The following is a 23,212-nucleotide window of genomic DNA, read 5'->3' as shown; positions in this document are numbered from 1 at the left end:
GATGTTGAGAAAAGTGATTTAAAAAAAAAAAAAAGAGCTGAAGGGGTTATTTTGAATCTGTACTTAAAATCACTAATATCTTGCTCAAATATGCTTATGGTGACACATGATGCCTTATCGGTATTTGCGACTATTAATCTTCCTCTCTTTATATTTAAATGTTTATTAATCGTATAAAACTTTCATAATTTCTTTTCACATGAATTGCGTTGCTTCAAACAAAATTCAATAAAATATATTTTTATTTGAGACTAGAAATAGGCATATTATCCTTAAAGAGACATTACCCCCATCCCATTGTAATATACATTTTGATGTAATAAATACAGTGCATAATATACATAATATATTGGTTTGATCAAAGAGCATATCCTACTGGGACAAACAACACCAAAACACCCCCTAGTGGATTGTATTTGTCTATTGCAAGCAGTTATTATGTCTTGCACAATATTATGGAGGACCAAATCTGCAGAAATAAATAAACATGGAAATAAATACATGTGGCTATAGTTAAATATAAATGAACGCATAAATAAATGTAAAAAAAAAAATTATATATAAATATATACATATATATATATATATATATATATATATATATATATATATATATATATATATATATATGAAAATATAAATAAATTCAGGATTAAATTGAATTATTTATTTTTTATTTCTGCAGGCTTGATCCTCCATATTTTATAACTGCTAATTTTTAATTAAGTTAATTAAACATTAGAATAACTAGAACAAATAATTATTGGTGCATTAATATACCTTACAGCTCTTCAGGCATATTTTATAGACAGACAAATTCATGCAAGGCAGAAAAAGTAGAAAAGTTCTACTGAAGATGCAGCATTTAATAGCAACTAAAAACATTATACATAAAAGCACATTTAATTAATATATTACTCTAATCAAAATATATTTAAATACATTTTTATAAAAAGTTTTTTAAAGATTGATGGTTTTTAACTTTTAAACCCATTTAAATCTTTACACAAAGTAACATAGACCATTATAATTGTGCTGATTGTACATCAAAATCACATGACCAAAACTTAATTTTTGGTACTAGTCATCGTACTGTAATGATCAAAAAAATGAATGAAATCATTACTCACACAATACAAGTCAGGAGTGCTCACAATACAATTATACCATGATTATTATAGAATAAATTATACATTTCTTTGAATGACACATGCTTTAATCAGGTGTCACGCCTTTAACATGTGTACCGACCAGTGCATTTATGAGACAGTTACAGTACACTGGTCTAATGGGAGTGTGTGTAACTATTATTATGCAACAAACTTGTGTTTTCGAGTGGGTACAAAGTGCACAGTGTAAGGCACTGCAGTACTATAGTGTGGCAATCACTCTGCCATTGTTTCAAACGTATAAGGCTTTTCTCAGTCCGTGTGAATTAGCAGCTAGAGATATCCATTGTGCAAAGTTGTGGAGTGACGGGTGAAACAGCAATGTTTCGATGATCTGGTCCACTTCAGAAAGCCTTACGCATCACTTAAAGAGAAAATAATATAAGCCACAATCAATGATCTGGAGCGAATGACACAAAAGAGTTTGAGTTCCAGGGGAACTACAACACCAGTCATGCAATGAGAGCAGTGATATGTGCTTTAACTCGACTCTACTGACCAGGTAGACGTCCAGACCAGACTCGGGTGTGCCCGGAAGAGGAGGAGCGCTGTCCTCCAGAGCAAGAGTCGAGCTCGACGTTCTACACAAAAGAAGAAAAGAAACCGTGATAAGTCAGACAGAAAGCTATGGTGCCAATAACATTGTATTTAAGTCCTGTGAAGAAATATGGAAGTTCACAAAGACCTTTTTAATTAAACTAATATGTATATATTAGTGTGAGTAAGTGTGGGCGTGTGGTCCAGGTATTCCCAACGTTATGAGGACCAGAAATGTGTGAGGAAAACAACTTATAAATCATATGAAATTAAATTTTGTGAAAATGTAAAAATGCAGTTTTGTGTGATTTAGGGTCAGGGTCAGGGTTAGTGTAAGGGGACAGAATATACAGTTTGTACAGTGTAAAAGCCATTACGTCTATGGAAAGTCCCCATTAAAACGTGTGTGTGTGTGTGTGTGTGTGTGTGAGTGTCTGTGTGTGTGTGTGTGTGTGTGTGTGTGTGTGTGTGTGTGTGTAAGGGTGTGAGTGTGCGTGAGTGTGTGTGTGAGCATGAGTGTGTGTGTCAGTGAGTGCATGTGTGAGTATGTGTGTGTGTGTGTGAGCAAGCGTGTGTGTGTGTGTGAGCATGTGTGTGTGTCAGTGACACGTGTGTGTGAGAGTATGTGTGTGCTAGCGAGCGTGTGTGTGAGCATGTGTCAGTGAGCGTGTGTGTGTGAGCGTGTGTGTGTGTGAGTATGTGTGTGTGAGCGAGCGTGTGTGTGAGAGTATGTGTGTGTGAGCGAGCGTGTGTGTGAGCATGTGTGTGAGCATGTGTGTGTATCAGTGACACACACGTGTGTGTGAGAGAATGTGTGTGTGAGCGAGCGTGTGTGTGTGAGCATGTGTGTGTGTCAGTGACACGTGTGTGTGAGAGTATGTGTGTGCTAGCGAGCGTGTGTGTGAGCATGTGTCAGTGAGCGTGTGTGTGTGTGAGCGTGTGAGCATGTGTGTGTCAGTGAGCGTGTGTGTGTGAGTATGTGTGTGTGAGCGAGCATGAGTGTGTGAGAGTATGTGTGTGTGAGCGAGCGTGTGTGTGAGCATGTGTGTGAGCATGTGTGTGTATCAGTGACACACACGTGTGTGTGAGAGAATGTGTGTGTGAGCGAGCGTGTGTGTGTGAGCATGTGTGTGTGTCAGTGAGCGTGCATGTGTGTGAGCGAGCGTGTTTGTGTGAGTATGTGTGTGTGTGTGTGTGTGTGTGTAAGCATATGTGTTAGATAAACACCTGTTTTCTGTTTGCAGTTCAGTGGTCACATCATCTATAGAGTAAGCAGAAGACAAAGTGGCCGCTGAAATCGCTGGATCGAGTCTTGTGGAGCTTGGAATAACATCAGGTTTCTGAGAGGAGAGTGTATCTGTCAAACAGAAGTAGCATTGGAAGAAATTATCAAAAATTGTATGGCATCCCTTGTAAAAATAGAAGTACACTTTAGTATACTTTTAAAAAGAGTACTTATGGAAATACTATACTTGAAACGAATGTAGCGAATGAAACAACTTATGTACACCTTTATGTAATTTCAATACACGTGTCATGTATTTAAATATATTTGTAATTACACATTTGTGATGAAGTTGCAATTTAATATTAACTTTAAATATAATACTGTACCACACTATCACATGTATGTTTTTGGTTTAGTTCTAGTTCCTGTTTCCTTTGTTCTCATTTTCCCACCATTCGTTAGTTTCCTTGGTTACTGATTAAGTTACGCACCTGTTTCAGTTTGTGTTGATTAGCCTCAATTGTGTATGTAAGCCCTTAGTTTCCATTGTTTGCGCTATACGTGGTTGTGTATCTTTACTCCTAGTTATTCCTAGTTGGATTTTGATTAAAGACTGTTTGTTTGTTGTACTCCATTTATCGTGCGCTCATTGCAACCACTCAAATCATTACAAAAACACTATAGTTAAAACGATAATCAAGTACTTTGCATGTGCTTAAGTATGTTAGTCAACACATTAAATTAAGTGTACTTCTTGAAAGCATGACAAAAGACTATAAAAACACAATGATTTAAAATATGCTTTAATGTAAAACTATTAATTTGGCATTACATACTTTTTAAAAGTGTACTCAAGTGTGTTAAGAAATACTCATTAAAAGCGTACTCTCTTTAAGTTCACTTAAGTGGCCTTTTACAGTATTTCAGTAATACTATGTTATCGGGAAGAATAGTTTTTTAAAAATGTACTTTTAAAATCTACAAGTGCACATTCAATAAGTGAACTTCTTTTTCAAGAAAAAAGAGAGATCCATTTTCAAAGTCTATGATTATTTGCTCACCCTCATATCGTTATCATATTGTTGCTAAAAATAACAACATCATGCATGTTTGGAATGATATGCACTAAATAATGACAGAATACATTTTTTTTGGTTGAACTGTAAGATTTTTAAATGTGTGTAAAAGGGAAATACTCTTCTAAGTCGGCTAGTACAAGAAGCACCTGTATCATCGATGTTTTCGAGTTTTTCGAGGCTTTGCGCCCTCCTCTCCTCTTGACTCTCTTCTTTTACAGTCGACAGAACTTCCTGTGAGGCTGACCTACAATAGATAGAGCTTTTCTTCCTTTTCGAGGACGTACCACGAAGAGCTAAAAGTAAAGAAGGGGGGAAAGAAAGAGGGAGAAATGTGAGATGTGGTACAGCATTTCAAATGATCATATTCATTTAATCAAAATTCCATTGTAAATAATAAAGAAGCATTAAACTTACGGTGAATCTTTTTAAATACTGTGCCACCCATGAATTTCAGGAATCTGTCAGCGTAGAAATTAGGTCTATGGACAGATACTGTGTCCTAGCATGCAAAGTTGCAAAGAGCCATAAATCATAATAATGTTCAAATAGTAGTATATAAGAAAAGAATATTTCAGTCTAAAAAAAGGAAAAATACATACACCATCATGCACAAGAGCCTTCCACGAGTGTTCAACCTTCTTTATAAGTCTATGTGTGTAAGATAGAAATATTCAGTATTCAACATTTAATTATGAATATCAGTATCAGTAATTATGAAGTATTCATTTTTTGTCAGGTGTGTCACAGTCATGTGGCTGATGAAGACCAGCGGTGTAATCCACAATATATAGACTTTATTTACAAACTCAAACTCACAGGAGATCACAAAGAACCACACATTAACACAAACGTAATCTCAGACAAGAACTGACCAAGAGAAACTGAAACACATGCACTCCGTCCGAAATCGCATACTGTCTAATAAGCAGGTGCTACATTTGAATTTGAATTTACATCGCGACCGTTAAAAATGGTACGCTCTATATAAGTATGAAAGTATGTAGTATGGATGTAATCCGGACATACTACATGCTGTCACATGGCCTCCCAGCGTCAGTTGCGTTGCTTCACTGCCATTCACAAATCCTGTCCCTCGGCCTCATGAGTTAGTAAAGTGTCCATTGAAGACACACTTCAGAATCTCACCGGAAGTAGTGGGTCATCCGGGGACTTCTCACCTACTGTTTTTCCAATACTATGTGTATTCGCACAAACTTCTCTTTTGGCTTACTGTTTATCGCATACTATATAGCAGGGAAGTATTCGATTTCGGACGCAGCGAGGAAGTATAAATACTAGATACAAACAAAGGAAACTAAATGAAGAACAGGTGAACATAATCAAACAATCAGTTAGTAACCACAGAAACAAACTAACAACGGGAACCGGAACTAAACACAGAAAGGAAACACAGGAACTGTAACATAACCGTTATAAGGAGACTCATACCTGTAGGACTGCAGGATATCAATAATCCCCAAAAATATCAGCAACTTCTCTTCTTTGTGTTTAGCAGGGATGCCACCCAATCTAGAAAAAAAACCACATGATTATTTCAAAACTAATCCAAGGTCAGTCATAAAATCTATTGGAAATGTTTTAAAAGAACAGAGGAAGCATTTTACATTTTTTGACATTCTAATATCCCCCTTTTGTAGTCGATCAGATTCCCTGACAACACTATTTTTACTAAGAATCATTTTGTGTATTCAGATTAGCTGAAAATAATAAAAAAAATAAAATAATTATATATATTTATACCATGGTCTTTCTGAATACTCTATTCTGATTGGCTGGAAGGTGTGCAATAAAACCGTTTAATGCACAGGTAGTTCCAGTCAGTTTAATCACCGTTCTATATTTAATGCACTGTTTTTGTTGAATCGCACACACACATTCGTCAATTGGAGATTGCGCTGCGCGTGCACACACAGAGACATTCAGGAGCACAGAAACTTTTCAATGCTGCCCTGCAACTTTTAGTAATAAAATAGCTTTGCAACTGAATCGCTACATTATTATATTTCTCAGTAACAAGGGGATAACATTGCTGGTTTTGAATTAAACTCACAGCATCATTGTTAATATATAGAGAGAGATGCTGAAGACACAAGTAATAATCTCTCTCTCTCTCTCTCTCTCTCTCTCTCTCTCTCTCAATAATTAATTCAATTTAATTAATTAAATGTAATCTTGCGTATCACTTTATCTCAGTCTGATTCAAAGTGGACAGATCTACGAGCGGTAACTAAAATAACCGTCAGTTTTACCCTTCCGGTCAAATAACGCGCTGCAAACATCAATAACAGCTTTAAGTTGTCAATGCTGGCAAATGACCATGGTATAACATATATATCACCAAGGCTGCATTTATATTTGATCAAAAAATACAGTAAAACAGTAGTACATGTGGGTAACACTTTATTTTGATGGTCCCTTTTGAACATTCTGTTGACTATTAGTAACTTTGCAACTACATGTTAACTAACTGTCATTAGAGTATAAGTAGACTGTCTGCTTAATATCTGATAACTATTTATTGTGATGCTCCTCCAACAGACATTATACTGACTAAAAGTAACTTTGCAACTACATGTCAACTTATTCTAAGCCGAACCCTACTAGTCTACTAATACTCTACTAACACTATTAATTTTCTTCCGTGTGATCCTCTGAGTGAGTTCACGAGAGCGCCACGACGCATGCGCGAGAGCTGAGAAGATGACGCAGATGGGTCTCGATGTAGTGTTTAAAATGGTTCTAAACTGTGCATTTCCTGGATGTCCGAATCGTGAGAAACCAACGAGAAAACGTAAAAGTGCCTTACCAATGCCACAAAATGAATGGCTTACCTTTCACACTTTCCCATTAAATGATTGTGAGTGTCATCTTCTCAGTTCTCGTGCATGTGTGTCGCAGCGCTCTCATGAACTCAGGCCCACACGCAAGAAAAAAAATAGTTGAATAAAGTCGTTATTTTTGGAGGTTTTTGCACACAAAAAGTATTCCCGTCGCTTGATAAACTTAAAGGGATACTCCACTTTTTTCGGAAATATGCTCATTTTACAACTCCCCCAGAGTTAAACAGTTGAGTTTTACCGTTTTAGAATCCATTCAGCCGAACTCCGGTTCTGACGGTACCACTTTTAGCATAGCTTAGCATAGATCATTGATTCTGATGAGTCCAGTAGCATTTCTTTCAAAATGACCAAAGAGTTTCAATATTTTTCCTATTTAAAACTTGACTCTTCTGTAGTTAAACCGTGTACTAAGATCGACGGAAAATGAAAAGTTGCGATTTTCTAAGCCTATATGGCTAGGAACTACTCTCATTCCGGCGTAATAATCAAGGAACTGTGCGGCCGTACCATGGGTGCAACAGGCGTAATGATATGACGCAGTGCCTGAAAATAGGTCTAATAGGTTAGACAAACTTAGTCCCGGTCACGTTGGAAGAAGTTACCGAGCTGGGGACTATTTTCAGGCGCTGCGTCATATCATTACGCCTGTTGCACCCATGGTACGGCCGCACAGTTCCTTGATTATTACGCCGGAATGAGAGTAGTTCCTAGCCATATAGGCTTAGAAAATCGCAACTTTTCATTTTCCGTCGATCTTAGTACACGGTTTAACTACAGAAGAGTCAAGTTTTAAATAGGAAAAATATTGAAACTCTTTGGTCATTTTGAAAGAAATGCTACTGGACTCATCAGAATCAATGATCTATGCTAAGCTATGCTAAAAGTGGTACCGTCAGAACCGGAGTTCGGCTGAATGGATTCTAAAACGGTAAAACTCAACTGTTTAACTCTGGGGGAGTTGTAAAATGAGCATATTTCCGAAAAAAGTGGAGTATCCCTTTAAGGTTGAGCCACTGTAATTACTTGGACTATTTTAACAATGTCTTTACTAACTTTTCTGGGCCGACAGATGAAATTACCTAGCAGCCTATGAAGGAGTGAGACGGCTCTCAGATTTCATCAAAAATATCTTCATTTGTGTTTCAAAGATGAACGAAGGTCTTACAGGGTTGGAACAACATGAGGGCGAGTGATTACTGACAGAATTTCATTTTTGGGTGAACTAACCCTTTAAAGGGACCATCAGAATAAAGTGAAAACATATTGTGAAATTTTGTTACAATTTAAAATAACTGTTTTCTTTTTTAATATATTTTAAAATGTCATTTATCTGTGTGATGGCAAATTTACTGCCATTACGGATTAATATTTCTGTGCTGCATTTTTTTTTTTTTCAGGATTCTTTGATGAATATAAAGTAAGAAAAAAAAAAAACAGCATTTATTATCAATTTAATGCATCCTTGCTGAATGAAAGTGTTAATTTCTTTCTTTTTTTAAAAAAAAAATACTGATCCCAAATTTTGAATGACATTTTTGGAGAAAGGGTGTGTGGTGAAAGTTTGCCAAACAACTTAAACCAAGGCTGCATTTATTTGATCAAAAATACAGTAAAAACAGTAACATTGTGAAATATTGTTACAATTTAAAATAGCAGTTTTCTTTTTTAATATATTTTAAAATGCCATTTATACCTGTGATGGCAAAGCTGAATGTTCAGGAGCCATTACTGGCTAATATTTTTGTGGAAACTGCTGTATTTCTTTCAGTATTCTTTGATGAATATAAAGTAAAAAAAAAAAAAAAATCAAAACAACAACAGCATTTATTATCAATTTAATGCATCCTTGCTAAATGAAAGTGTTAATTTCTTTTTTAAACGAAAAGTACTGACCCCAAACTTTTGAACAGTAGGCTGACATGTCTTTGAAGGATATATTTTTGGAGAAAGGGCGTGTGGTGAAAGTTTGCCAAACAACATAAACCGCTTACGGCATCTTTTATTTCTGTTTACTCTGAAAACGGAGCGATTCCACTCACGTGTCGTCATCGCCGTCAGCGAGAGGCTCGGCAGCTTTGCCGTCTCCTTGAATGGACTCGCGGGCTGTGGAGTACAGGACCTTCTGCCCACCCTGACGCTTACTGTCCCCTCGGCCTCCTCTCCCCCTCATCTTCTTGTCCAGAACATGGATTCCCAGAAGCAAACTGTAGTCCATGATTTTAAAGCTTTCCAGCACCTGAGGAAGAAAATGAATTGAAATCACAACCACAAGTCACTTATAATGCCTATCATACAGCCAGCGCAATGCAGCGTCAGGAGCGACGCAAGTGTTTTTTGCTAGTTTCAGCCTGACGCAGTTATCATTTTCATCTCCTGCGCCACGTTGTTTAAATAGCAAATGCATTTGCGCCCATTTGTGCGCCCATGGGCTGCTGGTCTGAAAACGAGGTGTGTTCACGCGCATTGTTGGCGAGTTGCTATTTTGAGGCAACTGAAATAGACTGAAATTCACCAACTGAAACCCGGTCTAAGTCAATGGTGCAGTGTTTATTTTTTTGTTATTTAACCTTCATCCTTCCCTCGGGTCATTTTGACCCGGAATGTTTTTTGTAATTTTTAAAAAAATTGACCTTTGATTTGAACCACAAATACAAACAAAAAAATGTAATGGATTCGAGGAGTTTTGTGTAACAAATCAGGGATGAATGGAATGCGAAGAATGCTTCAATACACATTGAAAAACCTAAAAATGCTCAAAATTCAAACTAAAAATTCTAAAACTTTACCAAAAAATGATTTTATAATGTCTACATGTGTATCTGAAAGCATCCTTAGAAAAACTGACTTTTGGACCCAGGGGAAACAGCTCATTTGCTCCAAATAGTGCTATAAAGGCCATCTAGTGGCTAGAGTCATGAAATATCATTTTTATATAATTGTTTTTCCACAAGAGATATTTTGAGCTGAATTAAAAGGTTTAGGCATAAAATTGTGAGTTATTTTGAATTATAAGTTGAAAGAATGTGAGGAATGTGCTTAAAGGAGCATTGCGTAAGTTCTGAAATTTCTAACCGTTACTGACACCAGTGGCCGTTAGAGAAACTGCAGCCAGTCTCATGCTCGTTCTCGGTGCGCACGCTCGTACGAGCACGACCACAGCAACCAGAGAGTTGCCGCAGCAACCACAGACGGCTCATCGAGATTCACCAGCATGTTTACAGAGGTAAGAAAAGTTACAGTACTGTAAGGTTATTGTTTGACAGACCATATTTTAGTAAAATGTTGCAGTGCTACTTTATATTATCAACTGAAGTATACCTCTAAAAGTTTTGTAACACTACACTGTAACACACACTCCCGACACTCACAGACCGATGTTGACTCTTGTCTTTGCCCGACGCCGGTCACTCTCTATTTTGGCCGCACTAGATAAGGCTTTTTTTTTTTTTTTTTTTATCTTACGTGGAGTTTCCGTGGGTGTCTGGATTGTGCTGGAGGCTGGTCGCTTCTTTCCGTCCGCAGAGTCCATTTTAAACACTACTGCTAGTGATTGCCGCTGCTTACTAATGGCTGCCGTACGGATGTAAGCCCAAGTAGACGAGAACGCGCATGACGTCACATTTTGTGAATTTTCGCGCCAATTTGGACCCGACTCCTCCACACACAATTGAGCCTACAGGCTGATAGAGGCAACCGTGGTGGACAGTCAAGGTGTCATTCTTTTTATTACATCATGGTTGGCTCATAAATGTACAAATGAAAACTCTATCTTAAAGATTTTTTTAAGTAAAAACCTACACATAGCCCCTTTAAATTACTATTTATTTATTATTTTTTTTATTAAATATAGTAATTTAAAGGTGAATAAAATAAAAAATAACAAAAAAAAATTGCATTAAAAAATAGAAAAGATATTATCAGAATGAAATAAAATAAGCTTTCTGGACCAAAAAAAAAAGTAAGTATAATTTTAGGGCTTCGATCATTTTGACCCGTGAGGGAAGGATGAGCGCATTAGAAATATGAGCATACAGCAGTACACAAACATGCCAAATATTAAAAGTAAAAGGATTACAATGTAAAATATTATTATTGTGTACATAATGATATGGTGGAATCCGACTTGTCCCGTAGATGGTCTGCTTGTAAGCTTTAACCTTGCACACAAGCAGATCCGTTTGCTCTCTGGAGAAGCGTTGTCTTTCCGCTTGCAAATTTCACAAAAAAAATGATGCACATGTAAATAGCGAATCCGCCATGACGTGAGCGCAACTGGCTTTTAAAGGGAATGGGAGATGACACTCTGATTGGTTTATTGCACATTACGCCCAAAACACACCCATTACTCATGAAGAGAATAGGGACAACACTTTTAGACCATGCGCCGGGCGCGCCGACCATTTTTCTCGTCGTTAAAGTAGCAAAAGTGGATTCGGACACGACCTAAGTGCGCTTGCGCTTTAGACCATGCACTTAGATCGTTAAAATAGGGCCCAAAGAGTTCTACAGTGTTCAACAACACGACTCACCCGACAATCTCTCTGAAGAGTCTTCATCAAGGCGCTGTACGTGTCTGCATCGAAGTAAAGACCTTCGTGCATCTCCTGGAAGTCCAGATCTTTAAAGGTCGGGGAAGATTTGCTGCGCTCCTTCCGTGACGCTCTGCGTTTGTAAGTGGAGCCCTTCAAGTCGTATTTGTAGTGCATTTTCAAAGAGCGAGGCAGAATGTTGTTCATCACCACCAATCTGATATTAACACCGCCACACTGAATGCAGTACAGCCCGTAAAACTTCGGTAAGAGGGTCCTTGGGTTCTGATTCAGATTCTGCAATCGAGAAGGACAGATACGTTTTTCAAAATCGCTGTGAAAAATATGGTATACTCACTGTAAAATTGCCAGAAGATAGAGGGGGTTGACTGTTAACTGACTGCTTAATGTGTTTTTAATGTGCAGTGTAGTCCTGTATTTCTACATTAAACAGGGCCATGAAACGGCAATAAAATGATTATCTTGAGTCTGCATTACTCATTTTTATACTTAAACATTCATTTTAAATGTGAGGAACTGGAATGTTTTAGATGAAAAAAGAATGACTAAAGAGGGTGAATAGTGCAGTTTCTTCCTGTACTATTGTCACTCTTGTGGCAGGTTGTGTGGCTCACCATGTAATATCCTGGAAGCAGCTTCTGCAGAAATTCAGCTTCTTTGTGCTGCACAGTCTTTATAATGAACTCATCATCACTGGTTAAGTAAAACCATGAGCTACTCGCTCCAGGGTTCGACAGCTCGATCAGAGGTTCTTTACAAATAGAGTACTGCAGATAAAAACATGCATTAATAATGCAGATTCTACAAACACACGTGCACTTTCATTTAAAATGGTCTCATTTATGTGTAGTTAATGTTCACTAAAACTAAAACTACTTAATAATTGAAATAAGGCTCAAATAAAATAAAATATAAATATCAGATGGGAAGAAAAACTTAAAATGAAACAAAAATGATATGCTGCCTTGGCAACTAACTGAAATAAAATAAGTTTCAAATGAAGCACTAAAATTACTAACTAAAACTGAAATACTGTAAATATAAATTAAAGCTTAACAGAAATATAAAAACTAAATACATTAATAAATATTAGAATAATAAATAAACAATACGAAAATAACACCGTTTGTGTCCCAATGACTTTGCAATGACATAATTTACAGGATGCTAAACTTTATTTTTCATTAGTTATTTATTATTTTTTGTCCTATTATTTAATATATTGACTGTTTAATGTAATGCAACATTTGAAATAAAACATTAATTTTGTTCATTTTAGTAAATTAGCATTTTAAGTTTAAAACATTCGATTTTAAAGGATTATTTGTAAGGATTTTCATGTATTAATTGCTTTTTTTTTATTGCCAATGTGTGAACAGCTTGTAATGAAACTTAATAAAAAACTTCCCTGATATCCTAGTTGTCTATGAAAGCCTGTAGACTATTTATTATGTGAATAGGGAGGTTTTCGCTGGGAAAATCCACATTATGTGATGTTTACGCTCCCGAGAGCCTCTCTTCCGTTCAATGACACATGAAACAAATGCTTATACAATGTTCAGGATAATGGCGAAAGAGCTATTCCGTACTGAAATTTCAATGTGGCATGCAAAGAAAAGGGATTCATTCAAACTACAGCCTCACATAGCCAGATCTATACAGTCTATAGTCTTAAATATACTTTATAATCAAACTATCATATCAGTGTGATTTTAATGACCTCATCTGTCGACATGATGCCGGGGACTCGGAGAACTGGTGCAAACATATCCACATCGCTACGATCAGATGTTTTTTTAACTGCTGTTTTCTCACTGCTGTCATTTTTGTTGTGTGTTTATTTTGTTATTGAGAGGAAAGCGCACTGCACATATTTACACATTCATCTAAACGTCGCTCTCAGCATTGTGGATGGTGTCGGGATGTTCGTTATCAGTATATCACTGCAAAGGTATTTCAAACTTCTTTTTACTTCTAAGCAAAGAAGGAAAAAGAACTTTGCAGTGAGTATATCGGAGCACTTAATCACGTTCAGTATTGTACGTCACATGCGCACGAGTGCGAGCAAGAGCAATAGGTTGCTGGCTGCAGTTCACTTAACAGCCACCAGTGTCACTAATAACAAGGGTTTCTGAATTCTACATATAGCCCCTTTAATCTTTTTTTTTTGGTTGAGAATAAGATCTTTTTAAATTTCAGCAGCAGTAATTTTTTTTTAGATTAAATAATAAAAATTGTATTTATTTTTTATGATACAAATGGTAATGTTTCCTGAGAATGACCTGCTTACTCTAGAATTTCAGGATTCTTGACTGTAAATAATTATCTTAGTCTTACCAGATAGTCGTCTGGTTTAATCCCAAAGAGCTCCCTAAAGTAACGGAAAGCCAAAGGAGCGTAATTCTTAAAGCGAAAGTCAGGGTAATGATGAGCTGGGGTCAGATTACTGCCTTCGCTGAAAGACAAAAGATACAATATTCATTACTTTGTTATTAAAACAAAACTGTGTAGCACAATTTCAAAACCTAGTTACTCTGTACAGCATTTTTAGGCATTGACCAACTGCAGTAGGAATTCAGCTGTGCTAATTAATCATGCAGAAAATATTACACAAGCTTATATCAAAATACAACAGAACTGTTGACATTTGGAACAGGGCCATTGTATCTCAGTGTTTGAATAGTGAGTAAATGGCAACCACACATTACATCTGTCGAGTGTGAAGCTCGATACATGTACGTTAATACTGTACCTTGGGAGAAAGACACTCTCAACAACGTAAAAGTCTTGCATGAGAACATCTCTGTCTGGTTTGGAGGTCAGATTGCCGACTGTGTAGCCAATGCCGAGCTGGATGGCTCCTCTCAAGGCTTCAGCTGTGGGCTGAAGAAAATGAATAAAGAAACAGGAAAATACTGACACGTACAGAAAAAATAATCATCACTGTGCAGAGATAAAGGCCGCTCTTATCAGTACTACAGTAACAACACACATGGGAGGAAGTCATAGACAAGGAAGTTGAGGCATATGGCCACGTTTAGAGGGCATTTACAAGACGACATTTACTTGGTATTACTGGTAGAATGTCACAATGTGAGCAAATAAATATAAAAATATACAGTATTGTGAAAAAAATACAGTATTGTGAAACTGTAACACTCTTGGATTGTGATGGCAGCGGCAAAAAAAGTGTAAAATCTAGTGTTTTATCAAACATTTAGAATACTAGTATAACTCTGAACCAACTAACTGTCTTTCACGGACTCAATTATTTTCACTTTAATTTTGGAAACTAATCCTGGACTTATAAATGTCACGGTCAATGCAGGGAAGAGGAGAGGCTTGGATCTAATGGCAAACAGTATTTATTAAAGAAACAAAAAGGTAATCCATGCAAGGAAGAAACAAAGCAAACACAAACAGAACAACTCTACAAACCATGCAAAGACAACAACTGACAAACACTGACTGAAACATGGGGCTAACAAGGAACAGGTGAGGGTAATGAGTTACTATGGAAACTAATGAGTGGAATCTAACAAGGGTAACTATAGGAACAAACAAGGCAATGGAAACAAAGGAAACAGGAACTAATAACAGGAAGTCAAACAGCAGGAACAATAGGAACAAGAATACACTTCAAAATAAGAGTCCTAAACACGAGACAGGAATCATAACAATAATGACCCTACTGAATTTAAAAAAAGCACAAAGCACATGACCAAGTGAAAATAAGAAATTATATTTAGCATTTTTTCCAATGCAAATAAACACATTTTACTACCATTTTTTTTTTCCAGACACATTTATTTGTAATTTGTAATTTTTCCTCGACGATTATAATTAGATTATAAATACTGTAACACATTAAGGAAAATAATCTGGTACAGACAAAATTATTATTGTTGTTTTATTAATACTTTAAAAATGATAAGAATCATACTTATTTTTAGTCAATTTAAGTATAACTACTTTTTAATGCATTATATAGAATTATATAGAATAATGTTTAATACATTATATTTTAATGTATTATTTTAATATGAAATACATACATATATATATATATATATATATATATATATATATATATATATATATTTTTTTTTTTTTTTTTTTTTTTTTTTTTTTTTTTTTTTGGCACTACAGTAATTGTGGGGAAGGTGGGCAAGTAGGTGCTTAATTTAAATAATAATCTTTATGTTTTTGTATTTATTTGTATTCTATGATTTGGGGGTGAAAAGTGACCTGGACATTTTCCTAAACACTTTGTGTAAGATGTATAAGTATTACAATGTATCACGTTCTATGTGTCTTTTTTCCACGTATTCCTGCAGTCGAATTATTTCTGTCCTCATTTGTTCCAGCTATTTCTATCCTGGAATTGACAAACATTGGCCCTTAAACCCAGCAAGCCATTTTGTGGGCAAACATCCACTTTGCTAATATCCTAATATCCCTTATATCATGAGCCTCCTGTCCATGGTACACATTGCATGGCACATGGCTATAGTGTGGTCGCTTTATATAACAGTCAGTAGGAAAACAACATTTCAGACCACAAGTTTGACAAATCAGATTGGGATATGCAAAAAACAAATCCTACTAAATCCCTTAAGAGCTCACAGCACAAACAATACATTGTTCTACAGAAAAATATGTTGGGTTAAGCAAAAATTATGACGATTAATCAATTCATCCCTGATAAGTACAGATAAAACTTAGTTCTGTTATGCATTGCACACACACCTTTTTGTGGTCTTTCCCCCCAGTTTTCTGAGGTCTTCCACCTCCGGTCTCGTCTGTTGTTGAACTCATCTATTATTTACAGTAAATACACAAAATGGAAAAAAATTACAATAATAAAAAACTGTCTCAAGGCCCCAAGAAAGAGAAAAACAATACTGCGCTATTAAAATTAAAATAAGAATAGGTAGCTTTAGTTGTGAGTGCTGTGCACATTATCAAACAGGAAATGAAGTCATGTGATGTTCCTGTTCTTGGTAAAGTTCAAAGCTGCTGATGCAAGAGATGCAACTCTAAAGAAGCTCATTAGAAATCCGAGAATCATGTTTCCTCCTGACACAATTTAAACGTTTCGGTCAGACCGTACCTTTGTGATGCAGCATATGTGGTATTTAATCTCACAAAATTTAGAGAAGTTGCAGTTCTGCTTATTCACAGGAAAGGAGGAAACAAAGGAGGGAAAACACATGCAAAATTAAACACTTTTCCTCTTTATACAGCAGCGCTCTATACAAATAAAACTGCCAATGGCATCAGGGAAAATAAAAGCTGTTTGCCTCTATGACGAATGTTACAAAAACAAAGACAGATACTGTAGATAGATAGATAGATAGACAGATGACAGACAGATCGATCGATCGATAGATAGACAGATAACAGACAGACTGACTGATTGATTGATTGATATAGATGGATAGATAGATAGATAGACAGATGACAGACAGACAGACAGATCGATAGATAGATAGACAGATGACAGACAGACAGACAGACTGACTGACTGATTGATTTAGATAGATAGATAGATAGATAGATAGATAGATAGATAGATAGATAGATAGATAGATGACAGACAGACAGACAGACTGACTGACTGACTGATTGATTTAGATAGATAGACAGACAGACAGACAGATCGATAGATAGACAGACAGACTGACTGACTAACTGACTGATTGATTGATTGATTTAGATAGATAGATAGACAGACAGATCGAGTGATAGATAGACAGATGACAGGCAGACTGACTGACTGATTGATTCATTTAGATAGATAGACAGACAGACAGACAGACAGACAGACAGACAGACAGATAGATAGATAGATAGATAGATAGATAGATAGATAGATAGATAGATAGATAGATAGATAGATAGATAGATAAGGTTTTGTGAGATACATAAATCCATATGCTTGTCCATATGTAAACAGGTGGGCAGCACAAAAGGGTTCACAGTAACACTTTCAGGGTACATATTAATACTCTTAACATGCTAATGTGCCCTTTTAGGGATGGATAAAGTGCCAAGTAGTCGCTTTAATGACACTGCCCCAGTATACAATCTGTTGTACCGCTAAAAGCTATTTTTTTCGGACAGTATAGCGTTCTCCTTACCTTGTAAACCACTCTGTTGTTGATCAGAGGTCAGAGTCACCGCATATCCAGCCGAAAATGACTCCTGGCGTCTACAAGAGGAATAAATAGAACATGAGTAGGTGTCAGGGGTCTGTCAGTGACTGATACTGAAAGTGAAAGACATTAAGATTGTGCACATGCAAAGGAAACAGAGTGCTAGTGAAAGTAAACAAAGATGGAAAGAGAAATGGAATAAGTGAGAAATTAAAGCTATTTATACACACACACAAAAACACATGTGTGAGGCTCATTCGTTCCAGAAATGACAGATCACATGCCCACACACACACCACTGAATGTTATGAAACCGACTCTGCAAGATATTCAAATCCAGCAGATGATGTGCACAGCCTATTTCCTGTTAATAAACTGATGGCAGCATAAACAAACACGTTTCTGTGCGATACATCCCATGTCTAAGAGGAATCGCTGTAAGGAGAAAGAGTAGTTAGAAAGCATGTTTCCATGTTAAAGCATTGCAGAGAACCATTGCAGGTTTTGATTAGTCTATACAGGCATTATTAAATGTTGACAGCTCCTTCTTTGACGTCTATAGAACTCAAGACCCATATTTGGCATATTTAGGTAAAAAAATGATAAATGAGTTGTACATACCTCAGCCACACTAACTGCTACAAACCAACACGGTAACTAGTTGGGAACGTGGATTAAAGTTCTTACTGTACTGACTGGCTCCTCGCAGTATAGCCTCTAATATCAAAGCAAACGGATTTGCAATTAATCATGAAACCCTTTCTAAGACGGCCTGTTCCTCAACGTCCCTGCCCACAAAACAAGCAAACAAACCAAGCCAAGTACGTAAGAGTCCTGATTCTCCAGGCATGGCCGGTAAGGCAAGGAGGATATTGCTTAAGGCTCTATTGTTTTCACGGATTTGCTGATTTGCTCATATCTGTGTCAGTGCTGCAGATGATCAGATATACAGGGCACGAAGCTATAAACACTGCACTTTATTATACTTTGCACATCATATAAAGTAACCAGCTTTTATAACCAACTTCATTTTATTTTGGTATAGGTAGCCATTAGAGTTTTACATTTGTTTCGCTTTTCTTTTGAAAATATAAGGCCACATAGAGACAATATACTACATATATAAAGATAAAAATAGAACCGTAAAAACCTATCAACAGTTATTAGTGCTGCTCGCTACAGACATAATATGAATGAAGGAGGGTCAGTACTATTTTTTTTAAAAAATGTATGTCCAGATATATTCATTTATTCAGTTCATGTGTACAATGACTTGAATACATCTCTTCTATGATGAACAAGTTTTGAATTTTTTAATTAAAATTAATTTTGACATTTTTGGGAGGTAAATAATTTTAAATTCGATGAGTGTTCCAACTTTTATGGTATTATAATTAAGAGAAAAAAGGATTATACTTAAATTCTTGAAGAAATAAATCCCCAAAATTGTAAGAATATGTCTTATGTTTTTTAAAAAAGCTTTTTAAAATTATTTTTAGAAAACAATAAAAAAAACTGTGTGTGTGTGTGTGGGGGGGGGGGGGGGGGGTTTGATCATTCAATTTGAAATTCCATGATGTTCCAACTGTTCTAATAATAAAGAAAAAAAAAATTTTTTTTTTGTTTTTTTTTACATAATTATTATTATTATTATTACTTAAATGTAACAACATAAATAGCTTATTATATATTTTAAAAACCTCAAAACAAATCAAAGTCATGTGGTGCAACCAACATAGAAACATGCAGGAAAAAAGCAACCACCTGAAATATCATGATTTTTTTTTTTACCCTGACCATATGCCCTAGCTACCGTAGAGAACACCTTAGCCGCCACATACCAACAGTTTTCAGAAAATATAAAACTCAGCTTCCCTATAAGTATTGCGTAAATGTCCTCACAGCTTGTTGTATAAAGCGTTATACACAAGTGATGTGTCACAAGGTGTTACGGGTGCTGTAAGGTCATAAACAAGTGGTTTCATAATGAGCATGGACTTGTTAAAGATCAGAATAGCTCAAGCAATGTTACTTTACACAACAACAAACCAAAAAGATTTTGGTTATATAAATATGACTCTCAAATCTAAATCAGAGATTTAACAGTAGTTGATATAAGTGTTCCCAAAAGGTTTATTGTAAGAAAATAATTGCAGAAACACAGCATTGTCCGAGGCTTTCCCAGTTTAGATTTCCCGACCCTTAATTCCAACTCCCATGACCCACTGATTGCATAACTGATGACTGGTGAAGAAGCCAGTGCATTATGGGTAGACTTAAAAAAGCCAATCTATAAATCTCTCACCACACAGCTGGTTAGACTGACACATAAATGGAAACTTTCCAGGACGGCCAATTCAAAAACTGGATGTTCTCTTCAGTCTCAAGGGTCTAATCGTGTTCTTCACACACGGAACAAAGGGTTTGCCAGAAATAAGGATATTTGCAAGCCAAATCACAGGATGGCAGGATCAGCAGGGCTGACATTTCCTCAAATCCTGCAACGTCCTCAATAACCTAAAATTTTTAACCTAACTCTCACATCATCACTACAGCCTCACACCCGGCCTGGGGTGAAACAATGGGTCTTTATCAGTGGGGAGAGGCGTGAATTCGAGCAAAGAAGCGGAAAGCCTGTTTGCATTTGGCGTGGAGTGAGGGGAACACAAATGACACATGAGTCATGACATAAACCGGTCACATGACCCCCTCAGATCGCCACTGTAAACACAGGACATCTATAAAACAGAGCGCTGGGCTTACAATTAACTGGAGAACAGTAACTTACAAAGATGATACTGATGTAAACAATAGAGTAAACAGAGGAAATGACAGCTTTTGGAGATCAACGTTTAGTCTACGTGATGTTTGTATTGTAAGTATGTCAAAGCATATTAATCAAACCTCAGTAAATTTGCTTAATGAGATGAAGCAACTAACTTTCTTTTTCCATACATTAAATACAGCGCTATCTTGGATCTATATAGATGTATAGATGTATCTGCAACCGTTGACAATCATGCCTGTCCTTCTCATTCACTGTAAAAAGTGAAAACATGCCATTTTTACATTCGTTCTTTTTTTACCTGAATACAGCAACTGAACTGAAATGTTATGAGATCAAAAAATGTTTTACAGTAGTGCATGTTGTTTTCGAATATTTCGAAAACTCAAATTTGAGTGAATATTGTGCAAAATAAATGGTAATTTCAGGAATTTTGTATCGGTCTCATTGGCTATTATCACGACTAGTGAAAGACAAGCCAATTATTAAAGGCACCATGAAATCAAACATGACCATTCTTAATTTTTTTTATGGAATATTACAGTTTATTATATACCAAGATTTATCCGTGCACAACTTTATTTTTATTTTTTTTTATTCTCATGTCCTCGTAATAATTAATCAAAATAACTTCCACTCCCTGCAGCATCTCTTCTCTTCTCTGATGACGTGTTCACTGGCACAAGGGCGGGACAATAACCTGTCACTCACATGAGATCCACCAATAGCAAACTACAACCATCCAACTATCCAATCAATTCCTGATGGACAAAATCAAGTCCCGCCCGGCATTTGTTCTCGTTCAACAAGCCGTTTCACTTGAATATGCGTCAGAATAGAGTAGTGCAGGTGTGACATCACTTTGTAGGCCAAAGAACAGAAGCGAGTTAGCATTTTAGCATTTCCATCGTCCCGACGTCAATGTTTTTTTTTTTAATGGGATATTGTTTAAATGGCTGAAATAAGGTCTGTGGTTAACAAGCTCAAGACACTTTCACGTTTTATTCTACGACTAATATTACCACACTCGTGATGGTTTGAAGCTGTTACGCGTCTTGAAAAAGGCGGTTGCTAACAAGTGGCTAAGAGGCTGTCGGGGAGATTAAACGTCATCACGCCGAACAGGTAAACTCAGTCCGCTTTTACTCATTATGCGTATAATTGTGCTCTTAAACTCTTCTAACTCAAACGTTCTGGGAAAATGTTTTTAGATAAAAACTAAAGCGATTTGTCAGAAGCTTAGTGATGATGACGTTGAATTCGTAGGGCCGTGGTGTAGTCCGTTTATAGCCTAACTTTAGCTTTTTACTTCTTTCGTCTGCATTCAGGCTTCAAAATTCATAAAAGTTTTGTTCATCTGTGAAAATGATCTTGATGGATAAAACGTGCAAGTAGCCTATCATACATTTTCTCTGATCGCAGAGCTTGTTTTTTGTGATTATCCAAAAGCCTTTGGGAAAATCCAATTGGGTATTTGTCGAGGGAACCAGTGTGATGTGAACTGAGTTGGCCTACAAAGTGACGTCAAACCTGCACCACTTCATATGAAGAAAAGATTATTGCAACTTCCGTTTCATGCCAGCTTTACGCTGCTATTGCAAGCTTCTCTGGAACTGCTGATTCTGATTGGTCAACAACTTTCTGCGATAAGAAATGTTTGTATAATGGTGCAAAAAGGTAATGACCATTGTTCCTCAAATGCAGCTGATTGTCACTCTTACTTTTTAACATAATAAAATAATTTTACTGCAAATCAATATTTTTATAGGGTTCAGAATAATTTGATAAGCAGCCGTATCAAGTCAAGACAAAGTCAATAAAAAATAACCCCCTTCAGGATGATTCAGGGTTTATTTTGTGATAACTGTCTGACTGAACATGATCCTTTACATATTGGGCTATTTTAGTGCTCATTCTGCATAATGTCATTTCAAAAATCGCTGTCAATGGTTAATATAATACAATTTGTGTGTGTGTGTGTGTGTGTGTGTGAGAGAGAGAGAGAGAGAGAGAGAGAGAGAGAGAGAGAGAGAGAGAGAGAGAGAGAGAGAGAGATTAGGCTAAATATTGTGTGAAATAATTGTTTAAACTTAGATATTTTATCTGATTCTTGATTGAGTATTAAATTGTACCACACTGGCATTATATTAACCATCAGTTCCCCTAGATATTAGCATCGACCATTGAAAAACAGGTAGTGGTCGAGCACTAGTTTGAGGCCACAACCTTGTAATGTCCAGTCTACCACACAGTAACTAACGCCAGCCCGTGATGCAGCATTCATTTCTTTAAAATTTTAGATGCTTGTATAACATGCAAAGCATCCGAGGCTTCGTGCGCAAATGTTGAAGAGCGTTTGAGGAAGTAGCGCTCCCTCCCTTTACTGTTAAACCAAACCACTTTCCCACAGAACAAAGTGCAGCCCAGTTTACTCATTACATTTTTAACGAATGGTGTTAAAAAATGTAGAATACGAAAAGACACTTACGCAGCATACAAATCCCGTTTAACCTTTTAATAAACAATTTGGCCCTAAATGTGCTAAGTTATTGTTAAACGTTATGAAGTGTTTCTCTTTACAATGATCATCAAACTGCTGTGTGTGAGAGCTCACGCATGAAATGTGAATGTCAGATCGTTACTACATTAAAAAAAGTAGGCTAGGCTACTAAGTAATATTGGAATAGGCTAGGCTAGAAGAAGAAGAAAAACTTACCGTCAGTGTTTTTCTGAGAAAATAAGCGAAGCCTACAAGTAATAAATGGATATCATTAAGCCATAGCTTGTTTCTCAGTGACATTTGAGAGCATGTCGAGCTTCAGGTTTTGACTGTCAAACTCTCTCC

General features: G+C 36.4%; 1 protein-coding gene across 2 annotated transcripts; it reads right to left on the bottom strand.

Moving 5' to 3' along the window:
* Positions 1–654: 654 nt before the first annotated feature.
* On the bottom strand, positions 655–23,212 carry pip5k1ba (phosphatidylinositol-4-phosphate 5-kinase, type I, beta a). Of its 2 annotated transcripts, none has more exons than XM_079861170.1 (15): positions 23,084–23,212; positions 17,568–17,638; positions 16,174–16,242; positions 14,177–14,307; positions 13,762–13,879; positions 12,039–12,191; positions 11,404–11,700; positions 8,914–9,110; positions 5,463–5,543; positions 4,613–4,661; positions 4,428–4,512; positions 4,160–4,306; positions 2,934–3,063; positions 1,669–1,750; positions 655–1,533 (listed from the first exon to the last, which is right to left on the bottom strand). In XM_079861170.1, exons 3-15 carry the CDS (start codon positions 16,240–16,242, stop codon positions 1,531–1,533), a joined length of 1,542 nt encoding a protein of 513 aa, XP_079717296.1. In that variant the 5' UTR covers positions 17,568–17,638; positions 23,084–23,212; the 3' UTR covers positions 655–1,530. The 2 variants fall into 2 exon arrangements, with proteins under 2 accessions (XP_079717296.1, XP_079717297.1); XM_079861171.1 differs by lacking the exon at positions 23,084–23,212 and adding an exon at positions 18,204–18,425.

This window comes from Squalius cephalus (genome assembly GCF_949319135.1).
Source record: "Squalius cephalus genome assembly, chromosome: 24".
NCBI classification, from domain to species: domain Eukaryota; kingdom Metazoa; phylum Chordata; class Actinopteri; order Cypriniformes; family Leuciscidae; genus Squalius; species Squalius cephalus.
Note: the sequence above shows the minus strand (reverse complement) of the source record. Positions and strands in the feature narration are given on the sequence as shown.